Below are 24,582 nucleotides of genomic sequence, written 5' to 3' on the forward strand. Positions count from 1 at the left end.
CTAATATAACAGTCCTTCACTAAATCTTCCTTTATTCTTCATGTTCTAACATTCAGTTGATGTATAAACAGAACCAGAAAGGTAAGAATTCACCTGGATGATCATTGTGGAGGATCTAGTTTGTGTTGCTGTTGAACTGGATTTAATCTATTACTAGAAACCACAGGCTCCACAATGACAGCTTTAAAAAATGTAGTTTGGTCTGGAGCCAAAGTGAACACTGAACGTTAATCCTCTTGTTCAGACAGTTCATCTGAGGTTAGATTCTTCAGTAACTCATGATAGTTTCTCAGAGTTGTTGTTAATTAGATGAATTTCTCTCTTTAACTGGGTTTTATTCTCAGGCTGTGGTGGATGGAGGTGAGATGACGACCTTTAATAGACACACATGAAACCTCCTTTAATTTGGGGAAATGAGCCTTTAATCGTGGGCATTTTGTTCCTGTTTGTGTTGATGGCTCAGGTCAGATGGAGTCAGAAATGACTGAAAGAGGAAATGGGAATTAATAGTATATGTCAGATTCTAAGAACTAGTTTTCTTTTCTCCACATTAACAGTCAGTGTGAAGAGCTGCAGCTGACTTTAGCCTCCAAGACTCCAGAGTGAAGTCTGCTTCCTCATCCAGATGGAATTCACTTCACCATAATCAGCCTGAACCTGAGTCCTTTCACCTTTCTGTGCTCAGTCATCGACGTTATTTCTCCGGAAATAACGGAGCTTCTGTTCTGAAGGATTTCACCGGAAGTGTCGGCTTGTTGCTGCTTGTACATTAAGTCTAGAAATCGAAAGTGTCCTGGATGCGTCGGTTGAGCTGTGAGGAGTGGCCTCAAGAGTCCTTATATCTGAACAAATAAACTGGTGTTACGATGTTTCTTCTTCAGAGGAGTTGGACAGAGATGGAGCTTCTTCCTCTCGTGTGTTTCTGTCTCCTGACCTGCTCTGGAACAACGTTTGGTGACGAAGGTGAGAAAATCTAATATATATCTAATATAATCTTTACAGTGTCTGGAAGGAAATGAGCGGACTGTGGATGTTTCAGATCAGTTCTCTTATATTAGTGAGTAGGTCTGAATAACGGCAGCATCTGCACCTGCTACTTCCGCGTTTAGCTCCATTTTATATAAAGAGAATCCACAGACATCATCCTCCACCATAAAATATGACGCCCTTTACTGACAGCATCCTTCTGGTTCTTTCTACTAGTTTAATCGACATGATCAGGGTTTAGATGTTATAATCTGGTTTGTTTTTAACACATGGTGGGACTGAGCTGCGTCCTCCGGATGCGCCTCTGTTTACGAGAATTAAATGCGCAACGTTTATTCCAGATGGTATTTGTGTGCCCACGATATTTATAATAATATTAACGAAGATTAAAAGGAGGTTTATTCAAATCGTTGTCGAGAACTATTCTCTTGCTTCTCCTCAACTATCTGTTTTCTTTAAATTTTCATCCCAAAATAAACATTAAATAAATATACTCTCAGTGTCATTATTGTGGTGTTGTAATGAAAGGATGAACTGCGCAGACAGACGGAGTGGAATGAACTCACGTTTAATACCGACACAAGGTTACCTCCTGGAAAGTTAGAACAGACTACAACTCCCTGAACCCAAGCACTTCCTGTCTGAGCTTTAGCACAAAACTGTGACGGGCTCTCAACAACACCAGTAGACAACTGAAGTTAAACCGGGTGATCATTATGACCTTCATGATGGATCACAGTACTTCATAGTTTGTAAATAAGAAAGCTTTAAATTCCAGAAATGCTTCTCCATCCCACCTTAAACACAGCTTCGGCTGATTCATAATGTTGGAAGCTGTTTGATATTAATACCTGCTGAGTTTTCAGCCTGTTACACTTCTCCCAACATGGACAGAAAAATCAATGAATGCAGGTGTAACCCCTCCCCTCAGCCCAGGTACAGAAGCAGAGTACAGTAATCTTTCTGGGAACCTGTTGTTATGAGGCTCTTCTGTCAGATAATCCTCCAGATCAGTGAAATTACACTAACAGGCATTTCCGATTGGATGAGAAACAAAAATGTTTATGCTTGTAAGAGAAAGAAGGAGGAAGCTCAGGTTCTCATTCAAGTGTGGTCACATAAGAAAATGATTTAATTAGAACAGAAGTTATAGTTCAGTGGAAATAATCTTCATATTTTAAACTGAGACAGAAACAAACATGACTCTGTCATTAAAACTAGTTGACACACTAAGAGGATCATCACGTCCTGACTTGATGAACTTCTATGTTAATATCAGCTTCATGTGAATCATGTCAACCCTTTAAACAGAAGCTTTTTATCAAATCTCCACATGGAAAAAAACACTGAACAACATTGACTCTGTGTCTGAAACACAATAAATCTGTGTCTCCATCAGCAGAACAGAGAAACATCTGAAAAACTGACATTTTTACTAAATGGAATCATCATCCTTCAAACATCCTGATAACAACGAGTCACTGATGTTACTGAACCTGATCTAAAGAAATCTGCAACTGCATCACAACAATGACAATGTAGCACACTGTGGCTCCTCCTGACATGACAGAGGCTTTAATAAGAGATAAAGGGACGTCCAGGGTGGAAACTTTATTTTAGCAATAAAAAGACTTGTTGATTTATTGGTATTTAATATTTATTTAAGGGGGAAATGTTTTGTGAAGAAGCAATTGAAGATTACTCGACAACGATCTGAATAATCTTTCATTCAATTGTTGTTAGTAAAGCTAGTGGACACATAAATATGTCTTGAAATAAAATAATACAACATGTCAGTTTTTCAGATGTCTCTCTGTTCTGCTGATGGAGACACAGATTTATTGTGTTTCAGACACAGAGTCAATGTTGTTTGGTGTTTTTTTTTCATGTGGAAATTTGATAAAAAGCTTCTGTTTAAAGTGTTGACATGATTCACATGAAGCTGATACTAACACAGAAGTTCATCAAGTCAGGACGTGATGATCCTTTTAGCGTGTCAACTAGTTTTAATGACAGAGTGATGTTTGTTTCTGTTTGTCTCAGTTTAAAATATGAAGATTATTTCTACTGAACCATGACTTCTGTTCTTATTTAATCATTTTCTTATGTGACCATGCATAAACATTTTTGTTTCTCATTAGATCAGAAATACCTGTTAGTGTAGTTTCACTGATCTGGAGGATTATCTGATAGAAGAACCTCATACCAACAGGTTCCCAGAAAGTTTACTGTACTCTGCTTCTGTACCTGGGCTGAGGGGAGGGGTTACACCTGCATTCACTGATCTTTGTGTCCATGTTGGGAGAAGTGTAAGAGGCTGAAAACTCAGCAGGTATTAATATCAAACAGCTTCCAACATTATGAATCAGCCGGAGCTGTGTTTAGGTGGGATGGAGAAGCATTTCTGGAATTCAAAGCTTCCTCACTTACAAACTCTGAAGTTCTGAGATTGACACAGATTCAAGTTAAGAAGTAAGTCACTATTCTCCCTTCATGAAGGTGATAATTATCAGGTTTATTTAAACCTACCACGTTCAGTCACAGTGTTTGTCTGGTTGTCGGTGACTGTTGTTGACATTTTGTCCTTGTTCTTCTGAATAAAGTCCAAACAGCATCTGTGTTTCATGGAGTCCTGCTGCTCTTTTGATTTCACATCGTTCTTACAGACACATTATTTCTGTTCCTGCATAGAGACAATGCAGAACAACCTGAATGGGTTCATGGAGGGTTGGATTAATGTGCTTTTGTCTTCCTGGTCATAGATAGAGAACTAGTCAGGAACATGTCTGATTTCACTGAGAGGGTCACTAATCATTTTACTGCTTTGAAAGAGAGACGAGCAAAGTTTCAGGATCAGTGACTAATGTGATGACGCTGATTGTAAATCAAGTAAAGTGGTTGAGTTTTAAATGTATGAATTTATTCCACATTATCATCAACACAAAGTCCCCTGCTCTTTATTCTGGATCTGCTGCAGCTAAAATGAAACATGATGAACTGAATCCCACCAGTTATTTCATTCATTCTGGTCTTTACATCCAAAGTTTGTGATAAATGGAAACCATCCGTCGATGAACACTGTGCCAAACAATGTCAGGAAGAATCTGTTTTTTATATTTGTGTTATGATGCTGTCTAGGGTTTACTGGTGTTACAACTATGTGAGATGATAACCACACAATCCAGAAGTCTGTTAATTGTGAAATGTGAAGTGGAATTTAATATGTTTAAAACTAATTTTCTCTGACTACTTTGAGGATTATCCAGTTGATGCAGGGGTATTTATTCTCTGTATGAGTTGAAACATGCGCCATAATAAAATCAAGATGTAGACTTGTACAGTTTAATTTGTGTTCTGTTTTCCATCTAGTGGCGATAGGTGGTATTGCGGTACTGTGAGTTGATACCACGAGATGGAAGCATTACACAAAAAATATTGTTAATTTAAGGACATATATGGTGCCATTGATTTCAGTTAATTTAAATAATTAATTAACTGGAGTCTTGTTGCTTGCTAAACACTTGAACAGGATTCCCACAGCAAAATAGAATTTGTAGCTTTCCAATAGAAAACACAAAAGAAATCTTACTTGATTTATTTTTGTCTTCTAGGACCACTTGTCACCACAAGGATGGTAAAACTAAATGGGGAAGTCATTTTACCCTGTTCCTTCAGCACCATTGACATTACAGCTGAAACATTTGACTGGAGAAAAGAGGATATGAAGGAGGTGTTCATGTACGCTGCAGGGAGTCATTATAATAACGGACGTCCAGGTCAAGATCCATATTTCAAAGGTCGAGTCTTTCATTTTGATGATCAGCTCCAGTCTGGTAATGCCTCCATAGTTATCAGAAACATAAAGAAGACAGACAGTGGAAGGTACAGCTGTATTTTTCCATTTCCTCAGCCTGGAAGGACAAGATCCATCATTGAGCTCATTGTTGGTGAGTACTTCCATGAAACAGTTAAAGACTCCTGATTATTTACAGAAGTGACTGGTTCATGTGTCCCAGATGAACTCAAGTCAAATTATCATCAGTCAGAGAAACAGTTTACATCATAAAATATGTTTGTAATAAACAGGGTGATCATTTCTTTTCTTGTCTTCAGTTTTATTTGACTGTCAGGTTGATGATTTCACACAAACAACTCTAACATGTATTTTCTTTTCTCTTTTAGATTGTATCTTAACCTCTTAGGGTTTTATTTACGACCATGAACATTTCTGCATCTTTAAACTGGCTAATTTTACTCATTTATAATCTAAATGCTATAAAGAACTGAAACAGACCTGTTGTTTTACCATGAAGAAAACTCTGAGGTTTCATGTAGTGTGTTAGTATTACTTGTTGCTCTAACACAGGTCATTGGTTGGAGGACTTAAAAGAAAATTATTGGAGCTATGTAGTTTTTAATCTCTAACTTCATATTCCATTTAACATTAATCAGTCATAATACAGATTGTTCAGGCTGAAATTTACAGGGTTTCACCTTCATTTAGTTTATAATCTCTGTGCCAGATTTCATGTTGATAGAGTGAAGTGACTCTGAGATATTTCAGAAAGTGCAGTTCCGAGCATCTCCAGCAGGTGACTACACAACTCTACACAAAACTCTACAAAGTGAAAAAGAAATGACGATAAGTCTTATTTATGTCCTAATTATTTAACAAAATTTCCAGTTAAACTATAAACCATATGTCATTGTTGTTCATTTAAATATTTACACGCTTATTGTCCTCTAATTTAGACTTTTTTGACATTTAAAACCAGATTTTCTCTTTAAACCGTGTTCCAACATGCCGGAAACTCCAACTGCATTAACTTCCATATATGGTCAGACAGGTCATTTTACCGGCTACAAACTCCCAGTGTTTTCACGGTGCTGACTTTCTATTGGATGAAAGTAACTGTCACTCACACAAAATTTAAGACGCTCTCCTCCGATTGACTGCTGAAGATAAAAGACCATTATTCTCGTCTAATTATTTCGTAGAAAGATGCTGATTGGTTCGTTTTGTTGGTGGGCGTTTCTTGATTTTGGAGATACTGAACCTCATTGGTTTAATCTTTGGTCAATACTTTAAATGACCAGAAAATTGTAGTTTTTAAGTTTTTGCGTCGCTGCGATAAAACTCATCGACGGAAATAATTCACTTTTGTTTACGTTAATTTTTGTTCCGCTTGGACTTAAACGAGATGAATTTAATGGTTGGAGATTTGTTGTTTAAAACGAGCCACAGTTCGTGAATAAATGTTTGTTTTTCGACCTTTAAAAGGTTTTCAACTGCTGCGAACAAAGTTAGCATGAAAGTCGCTTACTGTTCACTGGCGTAAAGTAAGACGCTGCCACATTTATGTCGTAAGTCCGTCATGGAGGTTCATGAATGTGTCGTAAAAACGATCATCTCAGCTTTCTAACGAGCTATAATATGTCTGGACGGACGTCTCCGGTCAACATGTAAATATACAGTATGTTTATTTATTAATTTTTACTTTTAAATATCGGGTCGCATCCAACCTCCGCACCTTAAAAGGTTAAAAGACAGAACGAAGGAAAATAAAGGTAAGACCTGATTCTGATGACGTCACTGATGAATGATCTCACCTGGATGTGATGAAACTAATCACTGATTATTGGACACATTTATACACCAACATCTCTTTAGTTTGTACCAGTTTTAATCCTGTAGAAGGTTTGTAAATAGTTTTTATATAAATGAAGTGACCTGAAACTATAGAAAGTACATTTTTGACGTCTGGATGATTCTCAATACTTTATTTATGATGCACTAATATTGATAAAGGTTTTGGTTTTAGCTGTTGTAGCTGTGTAGGTTAAAATCAGATGATCTTTACATCTCCATGTATCACTGATGGAGACATTATTAATATTTTATACATATATACCAGTGATGTTCTTTATTTCCATTCTAATGAATCCAGTTTCAGTCAGTGTTTCTGTAATGATCCTCTGACATTGATTGAGGCGTCTCAGTCGTCAGCTTCTCCTTCATAAAAGTACTTGAGTCTAATTCTACAGCTCTGTAGTGTCTCCTACTGCAGTTTCTGATGTTTAGTTTCATGTATATGATCATTAGGGTGAATATTTGTGGAGCTATGATAAGACATTTATTTTGTATTATTATTTCTTCGATCCTTGGTGAAATAGCACTTTATTCTTATTGTTCAGTGTAAATAAAGTTAAACATAAAATTTTATGATAAAATTCTATTCAAATGTTAACTTCAGACAGTGCTGAGAGGTTCAGTTCAGGTATATATTAAGTTTTTATTCACTCCTGCTAAACACATTATAATCCACATATATAGAATCTGAAAGAATAAACCTGAACAGTGTTACATGTTACGTTTTTGTTTTTCAAACTGTTGTTTATTCTGTGCTCACAGGTGCATCTCCAGAACCATCTGTCACAAACCTTGATCAAACAGATGACCGGGCTTTACTGCAATGTAAAGTTCAAGGTGCTTTTCCAAAACCTAAAGTCCAGTGGTTGGACAGTGATAACAACACAGTTCCTGCTGAAGAAACACAAGTCACAGAAAGTGAAGGAAAATTCAACATTATCCTCAAGACTACGGTGACCAAGACGGGCTACTATCGCTGTGTTTCCACACAAGAAGAAATTTGTCATCAGATTTATCATGAGATCCATGTGTTTTGGAGTGGTGAGTGCTATTTTATTTGAATGCGTGAGTAGTTGTCTAAAGTGTGAATTTGTGCTCAGACTAAATGTGGTCTGAAATGAAAGCCATAAAGATAAATGATGCAATTATTAACACAGATGAGGTCAGGTCAGGATAACATACAGGTTCACACATAAGTCCAACCTTTACATTGTGAATAATATTTTTATGTATAAATTATTAGGAATGTGTAGATTTGGTGAAATATTTTATTTATCTTGCGGGAAATTCGGTGTCCAGTAGCTTCATCGGATAGAAACAGAGGTCACAGTTGAAGTTAGTGTTGTACTAGATTATATTGTATTGAGGTGTTTCTAATATTGTGGCCATCCCATATTAATACATTAGTGGAGCAGATTATTAAGAACTCCACTCAGGATAAAACAACACAACACATCACTGATTCTGACCTCAGTAGTTCAACATACAGTCACTGGCCAGTTTATTAGGTACAGCAGTGAATTCATTCTAATATAACAGTCCTGCTCTAAATCTAGTCTCCATGAAGGTTCTGGTGTTCAGCTTTAGTTTCTAATCACTGACACATGTTGATTCAACTGTGGTTTCATTTTAAATACTATTGAATTGACACATGTTCCTATTATTTTGACATTGTAGTCAGTGGCTAGACTAAATAACAGAAACACTTTAGTGTTTAATTCAGTCCAGTTTATCATCACCACAAACTCCATCCTCCACAATGATCCTCCAGGTGAATCACCACCTTTCTGACTCTGATTCAACAACAACTGAACATGAGATCAGTCATGAAGGAGGATTTAATGCAGCACTGTTATATTAAGATGGACAAATCTTCTCTCGAATCAACAAACACCTTTATAATATGTTAGAAAAACATTACAGGCGTCATAGAAGTTAATTTAGAGCAGATCAGTTTCAGTCATTTCAGTAAGAACATGAACACAAAGGAAGAAATAAGAGGAGGAATCAGTCACACTCAGACTATAAAATAGTTTCAGAAACAGCTGATACAATCTCATCTGTAGAAGAAGAAAAACAATAGTCACAATTTGTCACATTTTAAAGAGGAATCTAAAACAGAAGAATGAATTAATAAATATTAAAATGTAATAAAACTGAAGAACTATGGATCCACATGTGGCTCTAAAATATACTGAAGTTCTTATTGTCCGTAATTAGAGCTTTCAGTCATTCATCATTTTATTCAAACTAAAAACTAAACTTTAACTCTAAATATGAACAATGACAGCACCAGGTAATAAAATAATACATAGAAACATAAAGGCTCAGTTTACAGTTTGATGATTAACATGTGATTAGTTCTCATTGTTTGCAGTGAAGCTCTTAATTATCAAACATGTGAATAAATAAGTCCATCACATTAAAACTGTGTCTATTAATGACATTTATTTTAGACCTTTTCCTGATTTAAATAAAAACATTGATCTCACCTTCAGATCCATCAGATCAGAATCAGCTGTTCCACATTAGCTCCAGTGATTAGAGGCTCGATAGAGAGCGACAGGTGGAACCTTCTTCATCTAAACCTCTCTAAGGCCTTCACACAGAAACGTTGAGGACGTCTTTTAGTCTGTAAAGGGATTTAAAATAAATCATTCCACTGTAAGAATATCATCTACAGGTGGTGAAGAGGTCAGATATCTCCACCAGCTCCTCCAGGACTGACTGATTCATCAAACTTAGCCCAAAGTCAGACGACGTTTCTCAACATGTGTCAGTGTCTGTTCTAGTGAAACGTCATCAGTCGCTGCCCAAGTTTTGAACCAAGTACAGTCCAGATACCTGGATGTGTTTTTACCCCGTCCCTTTTATCGAGGAACATCAGGAGGTAACTAGTGTGGATTTGGTTCAGACCGATATCCCAGAATATCAGATATCCCGCACTGTGTCCTGGAGTTGTTCAATTCAAACTTGAGAAGTCAAACTTGTCAAGTCTGAACTACAGTGAACTAAAAACGTCCTCCCATGATCTGCTGGTAACTCTGCAGCTGTTGGTGTCAAAGTGCTGCATCTACAACCAGAAAGAGATTCACAAATCTGAGCTGCATGGAGGAGAAAAAGCCTCTGGTGTCTAAAAAGAACTAAATCAGAGCTACAGTTAGTCAGTGAACATGCAGACAAAGACCAGGTCCTCTGGAAGAATGAGCTCTGGACACATGAGTCAAAGACACGAGTTGTTTGTCCACAGTAACAGTCGACGTGTTTGGATATTTTTCAGGAGACTGATTATCATTCCTATGTATTTACTGGGTATTCTTCCATTTCTAATTCTTGTACAATTGTTCAGATACTTGCACTATTTTCTGTTGTATTCTACTAATTATTACTTAGATTTTATTTTGTTTTAATCCTTTGGAGTCGATGGTGCGTTCAAATCACACGACCAATTTAAGACGACGTAGCAGCAAGATGCTTCTCACTGAGTCTCTGTTTCTACTTTTCTAGACATTATTACTTATTATTACTTAATGTGACATCTGATAATTTTGTAAGTGGTCATAAATAGTTATGAAAAAAAAAATGCCAGATTAATTTCCTGCATTTTAATAGTAGATAGTTGTAAATAAAATAGTTCTTTGCTAAATTTGTGGCTAAGCTTTTGATAAGATATGTATTGTAAGTTATAAAGTGTAACTATAAAATCTAACTTTTTAGAGTTTTTGGTTTTTGGTCCAATGTTTTCATACATTTTGTCAAAATAAAAAAATAACAGTAAAGTCACATGTGAGGCTGAAAAGAATGAAACCAAACAAGAAATAAGATAAAACTAAAAACAATTATACTGATCATTGAACTCCAGAGGGTTAATTTTATTTTATTTTATCTTTCTTTTTACTTGTGGTTCTTAAGAGTGTTTCTTTTATGTTCATCTTAACTACTGTGACCAAACAATGTCCCTTGTGGATCATTAAAGTTTATCTAAGTCTCAGTCTAAGAAGCTCAAAGTGTGCGTGAAGCCTGGAGGTGGAAATGTTGTGGTTTGGTAGCTTGGCTGCCTCAGAGACTGGACGCTTTCAGTCACTGATTCAACTCTGAACTCTGCATCAGTGTCAAAGAGTGACTGGAGATAACGTGAGGACATGTGTCTGAAAGATGAAGTGAACCTTTAAACAGAATAATGATCCTAAACTAACAAATCCACCAAGGAACTGCTCAGAAAGATGAAATGGACCCAGATTTAATCCATTAAATGCTGTGGAGGAATTTAAGACGAGCAGAAAACCTTCAAACATTTTAAAACTGGAGGAATTTATCTGGAAGAGTGAAAATGTCTCAGTTACATATAAAACCTACGAGAAGTTAAATCTGCTGAAGGTGCAGAAGGTTTAGTTACTGGAATATTACATCTGTTGATATTTCTGTTCAATAGATGATTTAAAAAAGAAGAATTTTCCTTGTGGTGTTGTTCAAATAGACACATTTATCTGGAGACCAGTTTCAAAGAGCATCACATACTTGTTTGTCTAAATATGTTAAATGTGATGAACTTATTTCCTCCACAATGACTGCAGCTTCCTAACAGCTGCTTCATTCACTGCAGCAGAACTGAAGAAAAAACACAATTAGGTTTTGACTTAAAGAGAAGATGGACATAAAATAGAGCTCAGAAAATATCTGAGTAATAAACAGAGAAACGCTTTATTTTATTTTCCTCAGTTTTATCTGATTTAGAAGTTGATGATTTCACACAAAGTCTCTAACATGTGTTTTCTTTTCTCTTTCTTATCTTCCAACAACACAATTAAAACATTAATGGTTTCCAGTTTTATTGGGAAAATGAAATAAAATCCACTCCAGTTAAATCTCTGATCAGCTGCTTTTTCGTTCAAATTAATAATTACAATTAATTTGTAATGTGCACAGTTTCCATTTAAATTTACAATTCATGATCAAAAATCTCACTGAGTCAACTCCTCTGTAAACTACCGGACTCCACGACCATAAATTCTACCTTTTGTAAAATGTTCTGTTCTTGTTGACACGGTCAGAAATGTGGCTCCTTTCTGATCGTCCTCCAGTAAAACTCCAATAAGAAGCATCATCAGATGAAGATGTCTCTGAGATGTAGTCCAGAGTCCATCCCAGCCTGGGCTCAGGGTGGAGAAAACCTCCAGACAGACTGTCAGACATGTTTTCACATCTCAGGATCACAGCAGGAGGAAAAGCACAAGTCACATGGAAAAGGCTAAAGTAGAGAGGCAGGACAGAGATTCAAAGCTCCTTCATACTGATGAACAACACGTCTCAGAAAGAGGAGGATGCTACAACATCAGCCTCCTCACTACTGACACCAAAACCTAAAGCAAGCTGTTAGCTGTGAACCCAAGCAGGAGGAAACTGGACATTAGATCCATGCTGACATCACTGAGCCTGCTTTTAATCTGCACTGACTGCTACAGTTTAGATTTCAGGACCATCAACACATGCTGCTGTTCTCTCTGACTGTGTCACATTAACTTTATGTCTTCTGTTTCAGGATCATACACTGGATGGATTGTTGCTGCAGTTGTCAGTGTTGTTGCTGTAGTTCTTGCTGTGGTTGTCTTTGTTCTTTGCAAGAAACAAAATTCTAATACAAGTAACTACTAGATAATTATTTCAACCGAACAACATCATCTTCTTCCTCTGTTTCCATGCCCAGAGTCTTGACAGTAGTTTAGTGAGAAATGAAACAGCAGAAGCAGCTGGAGGAATTTGATTCCATTCCTCAGAACAGAACCACATTAGTTCTGAGATGTTGGTAGTTTCCTCTAATCAACTGATGATACAACATTTCAACATTATTACTATTAAGGTCAGGGCTTTGACTTGTTCATGAACATTCATCTTGTTCTTCTTTAACCATTCTCTTACTTCAAAGAGAACATTCAAGAACCTCACATTCAAGAATGGATTGATGCATGTGACCATGAAACATAATCGACTGGTAGAAAACATGCATGAGAAGAATGACACCACCATGAAGGATACATTCAAAGACAATAAATAAAATAAAAATGTGGTGAACAATGAGGAAGTAAGTTGTTCTGGAGATGAACATGAATCTTATTTATAGGTGAATATGAAGTGACTTTGTTTTATATTATTTTTTACAGCCTGTTACTTCTTGTCATGAATATACATAAGTCTCTCATTTCAAACAGAAACACTATGCTCTTGTTGTTGCCATGTTTACATATATATAGAGTATATGAGGTACGTTTTTTATTTAGAGGTTCAGTTAAATGGTTTTTGTCGTTAGTAAACAATTACTGACTTAATTACTGACTTACAATAATTGCTGAATGAAATTGAATTATCATTTCTTGGAATCTTGATCAAATATTCAGTTTAATTGATTCATTGTTTAATTGTTCTGGCTTGAATGTTAATAACTAATGATGCACTTTCTGATTATCATGTAGTTTCATGCTGTGGTTAATTATTTCTATCAATAAATTTAAAAAAAAAATGTCAAAGTGGCTGTTTTGGATGTTTTTGTGTGATGATGGAAATAGAAGTGATTAAACTCTCAGATGATTCCCGTCTGGCAGCAGTTGTTTTTAATTAAAGATGCTTTTGAAGCCAAGAAACATTCATCAATCATTTCTTTTCTCCTCCCAGAGATATAGATTACATGTGTGAAAATAAAATAGGAGGGTTTTTCATTGTCAGGAGTCACTTGTGTTCGTCAGTGATGTTAAAGTCATGTTTGATCTTTGGAGAGGAAATGGATCAGAGGACAGCTCCTCTGAACCCCTCCACTTTTTAAACGACTTTATTCAGCAAAAAAAATATAAACCCAGAGATCGATTTCATACATTTACCATTCAGTTAGGCGCACACTAAGAGAACTTAAAGAGTTCAATTACAGTGAAGAACAAACACAACGATATTTACATCTTTAATGTCAGTGAATACATTTTTTTTAATATATTTAAGAGGTTCCATAGCAGAGGGCTGTTGGTCTTTGAGCCTATTCACTGATATAAGGTTATGAGATACGACTTTGTCCGAGGAGAGGTCACTTCAGCACCGGACAGCTCCTCTGAACCCTCTCTCCTACCAGACTAAGAAGGAGAGGTCACCTCAGCTCTGGACACATCAACTTCCTCTGTTTCTGGTTGAGGCTTTAGTTGAACATGTTCCCTCTCACACTACAGCTCCAGGTATCTGAAGCAAAACTAAAACCTTGTCACCAGGTGAAAGTGACCTACTTTTGTCGTGCTCGACAAACAGACCTTTCATGACCTGGCTGTTTGGCTGGCTGCCTGACCGTCTATCTGCCAGGTAGAACTGCCAAGAACACACAAACTTTTACAGCTTTGAATCATCTTTGTGTCCTGGTATCAGGACACACCCCTCACACTGCTGGTTACTGATTAAAACACCAAAATAACCAAGCTCATTTTGGAACAGAGAGAGAGTTTGTCCTCCCAGACCTATCCTCTCCACAACAAAAATAACAGCTCTTTCTGATTAATTTCAGTTATGTGAATACATCAGTTATTCTGGTCATTGTTTTCTCGTGATAAACATCTTCATTGTTCCACTTAATATCTCACCTTCCCACCAGTCTCTTAGAATTGAAAATTAAATGTCTTCAAATTTCTTTCTTTGTGGACATATGAAAGAAGAATTACTATGATTTTTTCTTCCCATCCTGTTGTGACTAGATGCTGTTTCCAAGCACTGATTCTTCACCTGAAGCAGATTAACTGCTGAATACTGGTTTATTTATTGAAGGTGTTCCTGTTGACTGAGGGAGACTGAGACAAACTGAAAGTAACTGTTGGGTCTCAGCCCATTCAAAATGGAGGATAAGGCCCCATGGCCCTCTTTGTTCCCCAGACAAAGAAGGCCTTTGGACTCAACCTCCCAGCAGCCTTCACATTTTCACACTTAGGTGTGGAACCTGTGTGTGACCCCCATTGTTCACTGTATGGCCAAGACCTCTGAGGTCATCAGGCCAATAGAAGGGAGAGATGCCTCTCTCTCTTTCTCTTACTCTCTTACTCTTACCGCTCTGACTCTTAGTGAGGAGCTGGCTGCTACTTGTCCCCAGCTCTCTCCAACTTCCATGAGGCCTGCACAAGGCAGAGGCCTCCACTGGACTGGACCTTGGTAGCGACGCAAGTGCCTACCAAGGAATTTAAGGACAGAACCAACTACCACGACACAAAGTCAAAACAGACAAACAAAACAGTACAACTATTCGACTCTTCAAGGAGAACCAAGGACCCTCCTCAACAAAACTGGAACTACACAGCCAGAACAGCTGTGGTTCACTTAACAAGGACAACAACAATTGGACTTTGCAACCCAGCAGCAGCAGGACCGGCAAATCAGCACACTAACCACCATCTTTTCTTCTGGGACGTGACTGGGTAACGTAACTGGGCCTAGTTAGTTTACCTGGCACATACCTTGACTAAGCATAGAAGACTTTAACCATGCCAGTGTATGTAGAGATTGAATCAGTTTAATACTTGAGCTTTGTTGTTGTCGTCTAGTCTATAGTCATTTAACCTGCAACTTGAATTTGTGACCTGGTGGTGAACAAAGGACACACATTGTTCCCCTCCCCCCACAACACATGTGGTTGGCAAAACAACCATCCTCCATCTTGTCCACTCTCTGAGGTCACACTTCACACCTCACACAGACTCACAGTCACACACACAATCATACACTCTCACTGACATACACACAACCACATGTGTACATAGTGTATGTAGCTCACCTTTGTTTAATGTTTTGTTGTTCATTTTCTAGATGTGTCCAATAAACTTTCTTTGAAACTTTGCTCGTCTATTAATGTTGTATAAGAGTGAACATGCCAACCTCTACGCTGTAGATCTCTTAAATCCTTCAGGTTTACTACTGTTAATAAGGTACCAGTGTTTGTGACTATTAAGTTAATTATTAAACGGGTTCTGTGTTAATTATTAGCAGACCCACCATTATGAGACTGATTTTGGTAAATTGGCTTTCTGGTGCCCCAAGGTGAATTTATGTCAGTTAAATCCTATTAATATTTTTATAGAGATTAATATTTCGATATTAATATGATAAAGTAGCTGCTAAAGAAAAACAGATCTGTAGTGATAAACTGTGTTTTTATGTCTGAGGGGTTTAGTTTCCACACAGCCTTAAGTTTACCATCAGGTCATAACTCGCACTAAAACCTTTTGGTCGTCAGTAAACCAGAAGCAGATCCACAGTGAACTCCACCAGCTTTGGCGTCTCTCCACTTGTTCTTCTCTGTGCCAAGTTCTTCTTTGGTATTTCTCATCTTGTGTTACGTCCTGTGTTTTCTGTGCTTTGATTGTTGCATTGGTTTCTCCTTGTGTGCTCTGCCCTCATTCATTTAACCTGTGTCTTGACCAATGTCTTTTGGGTGTGGGTTTTAGGATTACCCTGCCATCTCTGCAGCGCCTTAAGATTTGGTTTGCAAGTTTTCATTAAATATGTTTAATTTCCTACTCCTGCCTCATTCTTATGTTCTGCATTTGGGTCCAACTTTACCAGACACCCTGATGTGGTGACAGTTGAATATCTGTGAAAAGATAAAACATCTCTGATTATGATCAAACTAAAGGTCTCATTATTATCAGAGTGATAGAAAAACTATGAGAACAGTCAGAATGTTAGATGTGAAGTTAAAAGCTGGAACGCAGAACAAGCCTTTCACATGTTATTCACATTAAAAGTACAATTCAAACCCTCACTCCTTTCTGATCTGTTGATAAGGTCAAAGCAGCTATGAAGGCTCCTTTTACTTATCCTGCACAAATAATATCTCTTCAGTGTAAATGTCTGCTCCTCTGAAAGGCTGCATGGTGGATGTAATCTGCTCTTCATGGATCCATGGTGTGTGTGAGCCTCAGTTCAGAGCTGCTGTAGATCAGGACAATAACACTGCAGACACACTAGGCCGTTCAGTCCTTTTTTCTGTTAGAGCTGGGAAGTAAAAACCTGGACAACACCCACTGAAAGCCAGCCCTTCAAAATAAAGGTGGAGAAATTAAGAGCACAAGAGGAAACTGTTGAAATATCTAAAAGGTCGGAAAGTGAGGAAAGTAAATTAATAACATTTCAGTATTATTTGTCCATTTCTAAAAGCAGATTTTTCCAAATATTACTGAATTCATTATTGAGTTAATGTGTGTATGTATATATTAAGAACAAGGTCCTGAAACCTCCAGAGCAGCACTAAGGTGATGATGAAAACTTTATTTTTTTCCATAGAACAATAGTAATTCTATTAGAGGTTGGTTAGCTGGTGTAATGCATGAATATGTGAGTTATAAGCAGATTGAAATGGATAAAGAGACTACTGGAGAAACCATATCAGAAGCAGCAGATCAGCAAAACGCAGTCATGCAATACAGAAAAAAAAAAAAAATCAACTGAAACCACAAACCATGGCATCTGATTATTACACTCGTGAGGACATGAGTGAGCTCTTGTTCAGACCTGTTTCAGTGACACAATCAGAATCCAAAAGTTAAAATGGAGCTTGGTGATTGTCAGGTAATGACAAGTTTGAACCTTAACTGATTCGAGAGAGGTTGGGTGAAAGGCAGCAGTTACCTAGTACAAATGTAGCTCTCATTTAGCTGTTCATTTAAAGCTTTCTATGGTCCAATGTTCAGTTGATGTAGAAACAACCACAGAAAGGTAAGAATTCACCTGGATGATCATTGTGGAGGATCTAGTTTGTGTTGCTGTTGAACTGGATTTAATCTATTACTAGAGACCACAGGCTCCACAATGACAGCTTTAAAAAATGTAGTTTGGTCTGGAGCCAAAGTGAACACTGAACGTTAATCCTCTTGTTCAGACAGTTCATCTGAGGTTAGATTCTTCAGTTACTCATGATAGTTTCTCAGAGTTGTTGTCTATTAGATGAATTTCTCTCTTTAACTGGGTTTTATTCTCAGGCTGTGGTGGATGGAGGTGAGATGACAACCTTTAATAGACACACATGAAACCTCCTTTAATTTGGGGAAATGAGCCTTTAATCGTGGTCATATTGTTCCTGTTTGTGTTGATGGTTCAGGTCAGATGTAGTCAGAAATGACTGAAAGAGGAAATGGGAATTAATAGTATATGTCAGATTCTGAGAACTAGTTTTCTTTTCTCCACATTAACAGTCAGTGTGAAGAGCTGCAGCTGACTTTAGCCTCCAAGACTCCAGAGTGAAGTCTGCTTCCTCATCCAGATGGAATTCACTTCACCATGATCAGCCTGAACCTGAGTCCTTTCACCTTTCTGTTCTCAGTCATTGACTTTATTTCTCTGGAAATAACGGAGCTTCTGTTCTGAAGGATTTCTCCGGAAGTGTTGGATTGTTGCTTATTGTACATAAGTCTAGAAATCGAAAGTGTCCTGGATGCGTCGGTTGAGCTGTGAGGAGTGGCCTCAAGAGTCCTTATATCCGAACAAATAAACTGGTGTTTCTCCTTCAGAGGACTTGGACAGAGATGGAGCTTCTTCCTCTCGTGTGTTTCTGTCTCCTGACCTGCTCTGGAACAACGTTTGGTGACCAAGGTGAGAAAATTTAATATATATCTAATATAATTTTTACGGTGTCTGGATGGAAATGAGCGGACTGTGGATGTTTCAGATCAGTTCTCTTAGTTTAGTGAGTAGGTCTGGATAACGGCAGCATCTGCACCTGCTACTTCCGCGTTTAGCTCCATTTTAAAACAAAGACAATCCACAGACATCATCCTCCACCATAAAATATGACGCCTTTTATTGACAGCATACTTCTGGTTCTTTCTACTGGTTTAATCGACATGATCAGGGTTTAGATGTTTGTTATAATCTGTGTGTGTTTTAACACTTGGTGGGACTGAGCTGCGTGCCAGCCTGAGAATAAAATCCTTCGGATGCGCCTCTGTTTCCGAGAATTAAATGCGCAACGTTTATTTCAACTCATATTTACATATCAGCAAACTTTATAATAATATTAACAAATAACAATAATAAAAACATTAAATACCAATAAACCCGAAAACATTTTCTATAACTAAAATAAACTCTGAGAATAAAGTAAATGTTTTAGAGTTAAATCCACACTTCTACCAACTCTCTTAGTGTCATTATTGTGGTGTTGTAATGAAAGGATGAACTGCGCAGACAGACGGAGTGGAATGAACTCACGTTTAATACCGCACAAACTTTACCTCCTGGAAAGTTAGAACAGACTACAACTCCCTGAACCCAAGCACTTCCTTAATGAGCTTTAGCACAAAACCGTTTGATTTTTAGGATAAAACCCTCCAAGGTGAAGTCACCAGTTTAAAATGTGAAGATTATTTCTAAGGAACCATAACTTCCGATCTTATTTAATCGTTTTCTTATGTGACCACACTTGAATGAGAACCTGAGCTTCCTCCTTCTTTCTCTCCCATGCATAAACATTTTTGTTTCTCATCCGATCGGAATGCCTGTTAGTGTAGTTTCACTGATCGGGAGAATTATCTGATAGAAAAGCCTCATACCAACATCCCAGAAAGATTACTGTACTCTGCTTCTGTACCTGGGCTGAGGTGAGGGGTTACACCTGCATTCATTGATTTATCTGTCCATGTTGGGAGAAGTGTAACAGGCTGAAAACTCAGCAAGTATTAATGTCAATCAGCTTCCAACATTATGAATCAGTGTGTTTAAGGTGGGATGGAGAAGCATTTCTGGAATTTAAAGCTTTCTTAATTCCAAGTGAAGCTCTGTGATTGAGACAGATTCAAATTAAGACCACGTTCAGTCACAGTGTTTGTCTGGTTGTCACTGACTGTTGTTGACATTTTGTTCTTGTTCTTCTGAATAAAGTCCAGACAGCATCAGTCTGTTTCACGGAGTACTGCTGCTCTATTGATTTCACATCGCTCTAACACAATCTGCCATCTAGTGGTGACTGGTGGAATCACCTCACATGGCAAATAGCAGTTAACACAACGAGACAGTTGTTTAGTTGAATCCAGTTAATTAAAACCGGATGAACATTTAATGAAGCTGTTGTCCAGTTGTTAACTGAACACTCGTATGATTTCTATAGTGAAATATGATAATAGTGAAATATTTTCAATATTCTAATAGAAAACCCAATAATGCTGGTGGTGAAACATGTAAACTGTGTTACTGACTGATCACTCTGGATGTGAACACACTGATTAACACAATAAATGTTTTTGTCTTCCAGTCACCAAGATGAGAGTGACAGAAGATGAAGACGTCATTTTACCCTGTTCCTTAGACTCTACCAACATTAAGTCTGATACCTTTGACTGGAAGAAAGATGATCAGAAGGAGGTGTTCCTGTACAGTGCAGGGAGTCATTATAATAACGGACGTTCAGGTCAAGATCCACAGTTCAAAGGTCGAGTCTTTCATTTTGAAGATCAGCTCCAGTCTGGTAATGCCTCCATAGTTATCAGAAACACAAAGGTGACAGACAGTGGAAGGTACAGCTGTATTTTTCCACTTACTCAGCCAGGAACAACAAGATCCATCATTGAGCTCATTGTTGGTGAGTACTTCCATGAAACAGTTAAAGACTCCTGATTATTTACAGAAGTGACTGGTTCATGTGTCCCAGATGAACTCAAGTCAAATTATCATCAGTCAGAAAAACAGTTTAGATCATAAAATATGTTTGTAATAAACAGGGTGATCATTTCTTTTCTTGTCTTCAGTTTTATTTGACTGTCAGGTTGATGATTTCACACAAACAACTCTAACATGTATTTTCTTTTCTCTTTTAGATTGTATCTTAACCTCTTAGGGTTTTATTTACAACCATGGACATTTCCCCATCTTTAAACTTTCTAATTTTGTTCTTTCATCATCTAAATGCTATAAATAAGTGAAACAGACCTGTTGTTTTACCATGAAGAAAACTCTGAGGTTTCATGTAGTGTGTTAGTATTACTTGTTGCTCTAACACAGGTCATTGGTTGGAGGACTTAAAAGAAAATTATTGGAGCTATGTAGTTTTTAATCTCTAACTTCATATTCCATTTAACATTAATCAGTCATAATACAGATTTTTCAGGCTGGAATTTACAGGGTTTCACCTTCATTTAGTTTATAATCTCTGTGCCAGATTTCATGTTGATAGAGTGAAGTGACTCTGAGATATTTCACAAAGTGCAGTTCCGAGCATCTCCAGCAGGTGACTACACAACTCTACAAAAAACTCTTCAAATTGAAAAAGTGATGATAATAATGATAATAAGTGTTATTTATGACGCTAAATATTTAACTAAATATCCAATGTAACTATGAACTATATGCCATTGTCGTTTATTTAATTATTTACACGTTTGTTGTACTCTAATCTAGACTTTTTTGACATTTAAAACCACATTTTCTACTAAAATCTTGTCCCACTATGCCGGAAACTCCAACTACATTAACATCCATATATGGTCAGACAGGTAATTTTACCGGCTACAAACTCCCAGTGTTCTTACGGTTCTGACTTTGTATTGGGCCAAACTAGCTCTCAATCAAACGTAATTTGTGATGCTCTCTTCTGATTGGCTGATGGGGTTAAAAATCCGTTAATCTCGTTTTTTTGCTTCGTAAAAAGATAATGATTGGTTCGTTTTGTTGGTGGGCGTTCCCGTATTTCAGAGATACTGAACCTCATTGGTCAAATATTTGGTCAATGCTTTAAAAAAAGCGGTAAATTGTAGTTTTTAAAGTTTGTGTTGCTGCGATAAAACTTAACATCGGAATTAATTCACTTTTATTTACGTTATTTTTGTTGCACTTGAACTGAGACGAAATTAATTCAATGATTTGAATTTTGTTGCATAAAACGAGCCACAGTTTGTGAATAAATGTTTGTTTTTCGACCTTTATAAGCTTTTTATCTGCGGCGAACAAAGTTAACAAAAGAGTTGCTAACTATTTACTGCCGTAAAGTAAAACGCGGTCACGTTTCTATTGTAAATCGTTCGTGGAGGTTTGTGAATGTGTCGTAAAAACGATCATCTCAGCTTTCTAACGAGCTATAATATGTCTGGACGGACGTCTCCGGTCAACATGTAAATATACAGTATGTTTAATTATTAATTTTTACTTTTAAATATCGGGTCGCATCCAACCTCCGCACCTTAAAAGGTTAAAAGACAGAACGAAGGAAAATAAACCAGGTAAGACCTGATTCTGATGACGTCACTGATGAATGATCTCACCTGGATGTGATGAAACTAATCACTGATTATTGGACACATTTATACACCAACATCTCTTTAGTTTGTACCAGTTTTAATCCTGTAGAAGGTTTGTAAATAGTTTTTATATAAATGAAGTGAGGTATAATAGTAAATATGTTAAGGGTGCAAAACGTGTTTACATATTGCATCAGGTTTTAAGTAGCTAACCAAAAGGTTGAAAAAAAAAGAACAAATTAATTAATCAAAGTTTGAAGGTTAAGGAGGCTGAAGATATATAATGACAATCATGATGATTATAAATAAAAACATTTTGGTGAGAAAAGGACATGAAGTAATACAGGGATGAGTTGGTAGAGACAGATTTATGTTCTTTCTATGTCCAAGAAAGTGGTGCTGTCATATGGCATTTGTTGTTTAATAATATTTATTCTGTCATTGGTGATATAATATGTTGTTCTTATTTTTAGGAGATTATGATCCACATATATAAAATCAGAAAGGGGGAACCAAAACATTTTAGTTTTCTAAGTTATGGTCTTTTTTCAAGCTGTTGTTTATTTTGTGTTCACAGGTTCGTCTCCAGAACCATCTGTCACAATTCTTCCAGGAACAAGTGACCAGGCTCTTCTGCAGTGTAAAGTTCAAGGTGCTTTTCCAAAACCTAAAGTCCAGTGGTTGGACAGTGACAACAACACAGTTACTGCTGAAGAGCCACAAGTCACAGAGAGTGAAGGCAAATACAACATTATCCTAAAAACTACTGTGAAAAAATCTGATGTCTATCGCTGTGTTTCCACACAAGAAGAAATCTGTCATCAGGTTTATCAAAACATACAAGTACCTTTGCAAGGTGAGTGTTTATTTCTGATATTTTTTTTATATTAATACATTATTAATGGAGCAGATTATTAAGAACTCCACTCAGGATAAAACAACACAACACATCACTGATTCTGACCTCAGTAGTTCAACATACAGTCACTGGCCAGTTTATTAGGTACAGCAGTGAATTCCTTCTAATATAACAGTCCTGCTCTAAATCTAGTCTCCATGAAGGTTCTGGTGTTCAGCTTTAGCTTCTAATCACTGACACATGTTGATTCAACTGTGTTTTCATTTTAAATACTATTGAACTGACACATGTTCCTATTATTTTGACATCGTAGTCAGTGACTAGACTAAATAACAGAAACACTTTAGTGTTTAATTCAGTCCAGTTTATCATCACCACAAACTCCATCCTCCACAATGATCCTCCAGGTGAATCTTAATGGTATGAATGAATAATTTCAAGAACATTAACACAAAGGATGAAATAAGAGGAGGAATCAGTCACATTCAGACTCTAAAATACATTTAGAAACAGCTGATCTCAACAACAATCTCATCTATAGAAGAAGAAAACAATATGAGAATTAGTCACATTTTAAAAAGGTCTTTCAAATTTGAAACAGAAGAATTAATCAATAATTTTGATTATTAAAATGTCATAAAAATTTAGAACTATGGATCCACGTGTGTCTCTAAAATATCCTGAAGTTCTTATTGTCTGCAATTAGAGATTAGACAGAGACTTTAATCAACCAGGTCACACATGAATCACAGAACAAACAACATGAAGGCTCCAGCATGAAGGAGCTTTCAGTCCTTCATCATTTTATTCAAACTAAAAACTAAACTTTAACTCTAAATATGAACAATGACAGCACCAGGTAATAACATAATACATAGAAACATAAAGGCTCAGTTTACAGAGGTTAGGTACAGCAGTGTCCTCCCATGATCTGCTGGTAACTCTGCAGCTGTTGGTGTCAAAGTGCTGCATCTACAACCAGAAAGAGATTCACAAATCTGACCTGCATGGAGGACAAAAAGCCTCTGGTGTCTAAAAAGAACTGAATCAGAGCTACAGTTAGTCAGTGAACATGCAGACAAAGACCAGGTCCTCTGGAAGAATGAGCTCTGGACACATGAGTCAAAGACACGAGTTGTTTGTTCACAGTAACAGTCGACGTGTTTGGAGATTTTTCAGGAGACTGATTATCATTCCTATGTATTTACTGAATATTCTTCCATCTCTAATTCTTGTACATTTGTTCAGATACTTACACTATTTTCTATTTTAGTTTACTAGATATTACTTATATTTTATTTAGTTTTAATCCTCTGGAGTCGATGCTGCGTCCAAATCACATGACCAATTTAAGACGATGTAGCAGCAAGACGCTTCTCACTGGGTCTCTGTTTCTACTTTTCTAGACATTATTACTTATTACTGATTGTGACACCTGAAAGTTTTGGAAATGATGGTACGTAGTTGTGGAAAAAAATGCCTGAATTATTTCCTGCATTTTAATAGTAAATAGTTGTAAATAACTTTGTTCTCTGCTAAATATGTGCTTAAGCTCTTGATAAGATATGCAAGTTATAAAATGTAACTATAAAATCTAACTTTAGAGTTTTAGTTTGGTTTTAGGTCCAGTGTTTTCATACAGTTTTTATCAAAATTAAAAAATAACGGTAAAGTCAAACATGTGAGGCTGAAAAGAATGAAACCAAACAAGATGAAATATAAAGATAAAAACAAAAGTAGTCAAAAACCAATTATCCTGATCATTGAACTCTAGGGGGTTGATTTTATTTTATTTAATCTTTCTTTTTGCTTGTGGTTCTTAACAGTGTTTCTAACTCTATCTAAGTCTCAGT

At 36.8% G+C, this 24,582-nt stretch overlaps 1 protein-coding gene across 8 annotated transcripts in view; it reads left to right on the forward strand.

The window, feature by feature from the left end:
- Positions 1–522: 522 nt before the first annotated feature.
- The window catches only part of LOC125006971 (CD276 antigen homolog), a 62,198-nt gene continuing 38,138 nt past the window's right edge, over positions 523–24,582 (forward strand). For 2 of the 8 annotated variants that reach the window (XM_047583513.1, XM_047583515.1), the window contains exons 1-5: positions 523–963; positions 4,599–4,934; positions 5,170–5,177; positions 21,822–21,852; positions 22,448–22,726. In XM_047583513.1, the coding sequence (XP_047439469.1) occupies positions 867–963; positions 4,599–4,934; positions 5,170–5,177; positions 21,822–21,852; positions 22,448–22,726 (751 nt within the window). In that variant the 5' untranslated portion in view covers positions 523–866. Of the gene's footprint in view, positions 964–4,598; positions 4,935–5,169; positions 5,178–6,527; positions 6,556–7,399; positions 7,679–12,176; positions 13,221–17,852; positions 18,236–19,892; positions 20,220–20,454; positions 20,463–21,821; positions 21,853–22,447; positions 22,727–24,582 lie in introns of those variants that run through there. The other 6 variants (XR_007112625.1, XM_047583519.1, XM_047583514.1 and 3 more) reach the window with 6 other exon arrangements.

The sequence above is a fragment of the Mugil cephalus genome, chromosome 4 (assembly GCF_022458985.1).
Source record: "Mugil cephalus isolate CIBA_MC_2020 chromosome 4, CIBA_Mcephalus_1.1, whole genome shotgun sequence".
Classification (NCBI taxonomy): Eukaryota; Metazoa; Chordata; class Actinopteri; order Mugiliformes; family Mugilidae; genus Mugil; species Mugil cephalus.